The following is a 7,499-nucleotide window of genomic DNA, read 5'->3' as shown; positions in this document are numbered from 1 at the left end:
ACAACTTAGGGTTTTTTTTGTTTTGTTTTGTTTTTTAAGACATTAAAATTTCACTTCTATTTTCAATGTGAGCATGCTGAACAATAAAGACACACACTTGAAAGCTTTGTAAATTGCATTTATTTTGATAAATCTGTACTGTAGTCACTTAATTCTGTACTCCATTCTTGCTTAATTGTATTAGCCATAAAAAGAGTTCAGGTTCATAGGACTTAGTTTCTCTATGAAACCATCATTGGTTATGGAAATACTGGCTTAAGCAGTACGCAGATTAACACCACACTTTCCTTCCATTACATCTTTCAAGATAGTCCCTCACAGCTCAGCAGAGCAGTACAGCATTAGATGAAGAGAACAAGATGCACAGATGCATGCAGTGCAACTCAAGCTAGGACTCTGAGAGAGAAAATGATGCGTAGATAGTTAAAGTGTAATCTGTTAAAGATTTCATCGGTTTAAAATGTAAGAGTAGAAAGACAAAGTTTCTGTTGTTTTGAGAGTTTAAGTAAAGAAAAAAACTGGAAAATATGTCTTTGTTGTTCTTTCTCCGTTCTTAATTACGAGCTATCCAACAGAAACCCCTAGGTCATAGTTTATGTTTCTGTTCTCATCAATGTAACTAGAACACTGGAAAAAGAGAAAAGAAAGACATATTAACCAATGGCTGCAGTCACGTTTCAGTTGCCCTGTTGTACAAATCTGATTTGGATGAAATGTTTTGTGGCACAAAATTTTTAAATTTTGGAAGCCAATATGGTAGATTTCTCTACATTTGCACAAATCCAATTTCTACGACTTTTAGTTCACTGATTAATTAAATGGGCTGTAAACATTCTCAAAATGAAATTGTGCCTTTAGACCGAGTTAGGGAGAGTACGCCTTGTTTTAAATATTTAGTTCAAATGTCATTTTCACTTCCTGGTCTGATTATCTCAGCTTCAGTTGGGGTTGGCTTCTATGTGGTGTATGGGCTGATTGTGTCAGGCAGCTGGAGGTGACCTACACTGACAGGACTCAATGACTTTCTCCTCCGCGAAAAGCCCCTGTCAGCTACATAAGGATGGCAGGTTTTCGGCACACTGTCAAGTGATTGCAGACCCTGACTTCTCAAATATGAGGTGGCGGCAGTGGCAGCAGCAGCTGCTGGAAGCTGCCTCGGGCTCCTTAGACAACTTACACAGGAGCTGGTTGATGCACCCCCTTCGTCAAAGCTTCCTCTGGGCAAGTGAAAGGTGTAAGCCTTCACTTGCTGCTGTGTCTCAGCTCTCTAAGTGGCCCTGCCTGTGCTGGCCCTTGTGCCTATGGTGGTGGTGCAAGCCAGAAGGAGGCAGCATAGTCTCAACATCTAATGCCCCTGGTTGCTGATTCTCTGGTTGCTGATTCTCTGAAGGCTTACTGCTCCCAAGATGCTCGTGCCCGTGTTTGTCGTGATGTTTGTGGTGGCTATGAGCCTCTGAGGGCTCCGCGGTTTTATTTGCAGTAGTTGAGGACACATTTTTACAGAAGTCTTCATCTTCAAGGCTCTGGAAAAAATTTATAAACCTACTTGTTAACATGCTTATAGAATTATCATGAATGAATGAAAAAATTACGTGTAGGGCCAACATACATTTTTTCCAACAAGTGAACTGGGATACACTTGGCTAGTAGATCAACGAAAAAGAGCCTGATCCTAGTCTCAATGTGTACAATTTTTATAACAGGTTTAAAGAAGCCAAACTACTAGATTCCTCTCTGTAAAATCGAAACTTAATAAAATGGCTGAAAAAGCTTGCATCCTAATGAAGGAAGTCAGGCAAATATTTCAGAATCTTAACATCAGTTCTGCTACAAGTCACTTTGCAAGCCTGCCATCTGATCAAATCCTGTTTTCTAAAGTTACATAGCTTCTCTCTGACAACCCAAAGATGTCAGGAAAGACGGGCAACTTTTCATTCTGCATCATGAGAAAATGTTTTTAATTTCATCAAAGCTTTGGTAGTGTTTTCACAGTTCTGTTGGGTAAAAAAAGGCATCCTAGCCTACTTTAATTGACAGCAGCTTTTTTCTCTCTTGGTTGAACACATAAGGTATCATATAATTGATGGCATCTGGGGGACAGCAAAACAGGTGATTTGATGTAGATATCAGATCCTATGCTGTGTTATTCTCCTTAGCAAATAGTTCATAAGTTTTAAGCCTATTATAGGAAATCTCTCTGACTTTTTTTCAATATGGCTGGACATATTTATAGCAGGCATTTCCACAAATGCAAAACCAGAAGTAATCCCAAAATATGGAAAATTAAATCTTGATGGCACTAATTATTTAGTGTTGGTTCAAATTTAAGGGCTTTATTTGCAACCCAGTCTCCTCATCCTTAAAATCTGAAACTAACATTCAGAATTTTATAAATATTAAAATGTCAAAGTGGTATGATTAATGTGACCTGCCAACAAAATTAGTCAATTACTATATACTTTCAGAATATTTCTTAAACCTGAATTTAAATTTTAACACTCTGGCCAATTTAGGAAACATTGTTTAAAATTATTTTCTTTTAAGTGTGGAAGAAAATTTTAGTCAATAAAAATTAAATTTTTATAGAAATATTTAAATGTACTTCTTTCTCATAACAAGAAATAAATGTTTCCATGGTTATTAGGAGATATCAAGTAATTAGTAGTATACATTTCTTTTTCAGAGGAGTGCAATACTTCAACTAACAGAGAGGAAAAGAGGATAGCTCTTTAGCAAAGCTGGTTGTCCTAAATCCTTGACAAGTTAAATAGGTATCTAGTTTTAGTTCCCTGACCAGTAACATCACAGGTGAGCTTTTCTCTGAACATGCCCAGGTTACCACAGTTAGAATATTTTAAATGTTTAAATACTTCGAGCACTTATCCTTATGCAACAGCATTCATTAGTAACTTACATAGTGATATACGTCAGTTTTTTTTATTATCTTTAGATGTTTATTTATTTTTACTTCATGTGTATGAGTGCCTTGTCTCCACGTATGGAGTGCACTGCATTTGTGCCTGGTACCCTCAGGCCAGAAGAGGGCACTGGATTCCCTGGAACTGGAATTACAATGGCTCTAAGCTGCTGTGTGGGTGCTGGAGACTGAACGGGGCTACTCTGCAAACACAGCAAATATTCTTAACCACTGAGCCATCTCTCCAGTCATGGTTTGTTTGTTTTAAAAGGCTTTCTAGATAAAAGCATCAATATGAATCTTGAAAATATGTTTTAAGGTGTGTTACCTAATACAAATCATGAATTAGAATTTTTCCTTTTATAATAGATGGCAAACCACTTATTTAGATAGATGTTTTTAGGGTTTTCTTCCTATCCCCCAGTAAAAGCAATTGAGAAAAATGCCTACCGTGAGACTGCAGTTTCCGCACCTCTCCTCACAGTAAGCGATCTTAATGGCTTCTTCAACATATGGGAATGTGAGGAAGGAGTAAGGCAAACCAAGGTGATACACAAGACGGCCACATCTAAAAGGCAAACACAAGGTTCTACTGTAGTTTCTGTACTCTGACCCTACTAGAGCTACATTGTGTTAGGTGTTAGGGGCCAAGACCCTTCCACGCCTTTAATAGATTTCCTTGAATGGAGTCTACAATTGAGTTTCCAGGATGTATACCAGACCAGATTAGAGCAATAATACACTGAGTCTAATCTTTGTATTTTGAATTATACGTGTCACTAAATAATAAAAAAAACTGACTCAAATATATATTTAATTTTAATTTTATATTCTGCCAAAGATAATCACGGGAGCTTTTCATAACTGCTTAGGCAAGACACATTTTACAGGCACAGAAATCATAGCACAACAAAAACAATATCCAAGTTTGGGGCAGACTCTTATTTATTTATTAGTTTTGTAGTGTAGGAATCAAACCCAGACCTTACATATGCTAAATAAGTACTCTGTCAGTGAGCTACATCCCCAGCCCTCAATTTTTTTTAAGGTAGACCCTCATAATATAACTCAGCTTAACCTTGAACTCACTGTGGCATCTAAGCTAGCCTGAAACTCATGGTTCTCCTGTCTACTGAATGTCACAAGTACTGGCACATGGATGTTCTATGCTCACTAGCTCACTTGTTCAAAGACACATACCTGACATCATAAAGCCTCCAGTAAAATAAAATAGCTAGAATTATAATTTGACATTCTCAAAAAAATGGTAAAGTTGAAATGTCCATTTTTACAGATATTGTACCCAAAATATGCATCTTTATATGAGTGGCAAAATGTTGTACTTTGCCACTGATTAGATTAGTTTAGAAGCCTGAAAGAATAAAATGTAATGCTAAAATGATATTTACTGTGAGGTGAAGAAAACATTCAGCCCATGCGGGGCAGAAGAAAGCAAGCATCAACTAAGAATATTTTATAGAAGACAATATATGCATTGAAGTTCTCTAAAACTGTGAATATTTTATTTAACCATAAATGTAAGACTTAGAAGCTGGTGAGTGACTATAATTCCTTAACACCTGTCTGTCACAGTTTTCTGAAGGGCAGATGGGAGCAAGGCCATCACCCAAGACTGGATTTTGCAGAATGTTCAGTGTGAAGAGAAGGAAAACCGAATCGCCCTGAATAATACAAGCTTGTTAACAGGAGGAATGTAGAAGGAAGAATGAGAAGGAGGAAGCGAGGAAGGGGGAGAGGAGGCAACAGAAAGCTGTGGAGAGAAATAGCAGGGCAGTGTCTGTCATAGGGTGGAAACTGAAAGTGTCCCCAACAGTAAGGAGTCCCATGAGATGAAAGGTGAACTGTGGCATTCAGTGAAGAAGACCACTGTGTGCAGTGACAGTTCATAGGATGGGCCCGGAGGACAGCTCACCTGTCATATATGAGGAAGTCATCTTTGTTTCCATTTAGGAGAGTCCAGACATCTGTGCCATCTTCTTCTTGTCTGTAAACTGCAATGTGTTCTGACACCTGCTTTTTAAGATGTTCGTGTTTTAATTGGGAAGGAGATCCTTGATGGTTAACAACAACATAAGAGATGTTAAAATATCCTTGGCTCTCTAGTTTTATTCGCAGGTCTTCCAATCTAGGGGAGAAACACATGAAATGAATGACGTTTAGCTTATCTGTTCTGCCATCTACATTCTCTTTGCTTTCTGTGAAGCTCTTATTATTTTTAACTGGTGTTAACTTTACTCTGTGTTTGTTATAAGGCAACTTTACTTTTACTTTTACAGTTGTTTATAACTTGAAACATTTAATGCTAAATGTTTGCATGAACATGAGCTTCAAATTAGATAAGCTTAGATTCACTTTGCATATTATACAGAATGTTATGCCACTAGTAGTTGGTGGATGAGTCAACCAGTGTTTTTTGCTTACGGTTGTTACATGACGCAAGACCTTCTATTAGCATTTTAGCATTCAGTGTGTGTGATGGCAGCCTTTCTCTGCTCTTAAAGTATCTGCTCCACTAAGAGGAAACCATGTCCAAAGCCCAAGAATGCGACAGTAAACATTTTGGTAGTACTAGATATCCATGGTGTGGTGTGGTGTGGTGTGTGTGTGTGTGTGTGTATACATATAAAAGATGCCCTCATCTTGTCATCAGATGTGTGCTATACAAACATACTTGTCTTCTAAAGTGTAATTTAACGATTACATTAGTCCTATTTGTATTGCCTTTTATATGCATACATTTGTAGTTAATAACCTCTCCCTAAGAATATCCCGAGCCTTAAAAGATCGCTTACCTGGATGCCTGCAGCAGGCACAAGTATCAGCTGGCTTGAAGAAGAGCAACCACTGTCACTTTGCCCTCAGAGGCTAGCATTGGATTTTGATCTCCTATGTACCACTCCGGAGCTTTGGAACAAGCAGAGCTTTGGCCTCGGCTCTCTGTTCCTCCATAGGGGAGGAGACAGAGAGCCAGGGCAAGCCCTAGGCTCCTCCACATTGCTGGGGTTGTCCTATAAAACAAGAGATGTAGTCTTCATGGATAACTTCACAGTCATTGCTATGGATTTCTTTAAACACAGCAGGTATAATGCTACTTATTATAACTTAGCTTATGGATTCTATTTCCATTTTGTTAGGCTCATTACACCACTGTCACAAGCCTCCTTCCATTAAATGTCCCTGTAAAGGGGAAAGTGCCAGCAAAAAGGCAGAGGAATGATCATAGGTAGCTAGCTACCCGCAGCATGATATAGTATTTCCATGAGCAGCACACATATGGAAATGTGCCTGATGAGACAGCCAGGCACCTGTCTGGGAGAAGACACATATTCAAAAACACCTTCCAACTGTCATACATATTCACAGAACATTCTGCAAACACATTCTGACACATTTGAGATGCACTGAGCCCTGACGGCTTCTTTCTGTCCTCTGTCAATCTAGGATATGTTAGTTGTGAACTCTGCACAAAACTGAAGAAAAAAAAATCAGCCCAGAAAGAGAAGGGAGGACATGGTGGTGGAGACCAACATGGTGGCTGTGGCTCATGGTGGCCCTTAGCTCTTCTTGCATGAAATCTTCCTGTAAAATGCCAGGCAAAAGGTAGACAGTAAACCATGGTTTCGAGTTCAAGCCTTACACATTTTTAAACATCTTGGGTACATTCGATATTTTTGGCTTGTTAGTCCTCTATATGTAGTAACAGGATAATGTAGATTTGAATCTCTTCAGGTATAAGACTACCTGCTTTGATATTGCCACCATACTCATGATAAGTGTGTCCAGGAGAGGAAAATCCTAGCCAAGAAGCAATATTACAAGTCATTGTTCTTGCCCCAACTAAGACTCTACAGTAGCCTGCAAACCTAAAAGGTGGTTGTTGCTACTACTGCCTTCATGAAGCTCCTGAGACCAGATAACATTCTCAGATAAAAAGATTCCCTGTCTCACAGAAAAGTTAAAATATTAAATACATGATGAGAAATAACCCCCAAACTTGGCCACCTCTCTCAGAATTTTTATAGATAAATTTAGAGACATGAAAAATGTGCAAAAATTATGAAGAAGAATTAGGAGGAAGAGGAGGAGGAAGAGGAAGAGGAAGAGGACGAGGACGAGGACGAGGACGAGGAGGGAGAATGCAAGAAGTCAGGTGTGGTGGCTCATGCCTGCAAAGCTGACACAAGAAACTCTGAGTTTAAGAATAGCATGGCAACAGGGTGAGTTCCAGACCTCTCTGGAAGACAGAGTGAGAACAGGTCTCTTGGTGGCGAAGTGCTTCTGAATACAAAGTTAGCTGGCCACACACAGCAGCACACCTGTAACCCAGCATCTGAGAGCTGAGGCTCGAATCTCCAGTTAGAGGCCATCCTCAGCTATACAGTGAGAAAGTTCTCACCAAGGAAAGACAAGGGCCTCACTGAAGAAAGGTGAGGGAGCTGGGTATAGTGGCTCATGCTTTTAATCCCAGTATTCAGGAGGCAGAGGCAGAGGCAGAGGCAGAGGCAGAGGCAGAGGCAGAGGCAGAGGCAGAGGCAGAGGCAGAGGCAGAGGCAGAGGCAGA

At 39.4% G+C, this 7,499-nt stretch overlaps 1 protein-coding gene across 2 annotated transcripts in view; it reads right to left on the bottom strand.

Moving 5' to 3' along the window:
• Positions 1-97: 97 nt before the first annotated feature.
• Selenop (selenoprotein P) overlaps positions 98-7,499 on the bottom strand; it is a 9,733-nt gene continuing 2,331 nt past the window's right edge. Inside the window, exons 2-5 of one of the 2 annotated variants that reach the window (XM_029544089.1) lie at positions 5,731-5,946; positions 4,851-5,063; positions 3,368-3,485; positions 98-1,523 (exon numbers count right to left, since the gene is read on the bottom strand). In XM_029544089.1, coding sequence (XP_029399949.1) covers positions 894-1,523; positions 3,368-3,485; positions 4,851-5,063; positions 5,731-5,933 — 1,164 coding nt within the window. In that variant the 5' untranslated portion in view covers positions 5,934-5,946 and the 3' untranslated portion in view covers positions 98-893. The remainder of the gene's footprint in view (positions 1,524-3,367; positions 3,486-4,850; positions 5,064-5,730; positions 5,947-7,499) is intronic. The other variant, XM_029544090.1, reaches the window with a different exon arrangement.

Source organism: Mus pahari, chromosome 11 (genome assembly GCF_900095145.1).
Source record: "Mus pahari chromosome 11, PAHARI_EIJ_v1.1, whole genome shotgun sequence".
NCBI classification, from domain to species: domain Eukaryota; kingdom Metazoa; phylum Chordata; class Mammalia; order Rodentia; family Muridae; genus Mus; species Mus pahari.
Note: the sequence above shows the minus strand (reverse complement) of the source record. Positions and strands in the feature narration are given on the sequence as shown.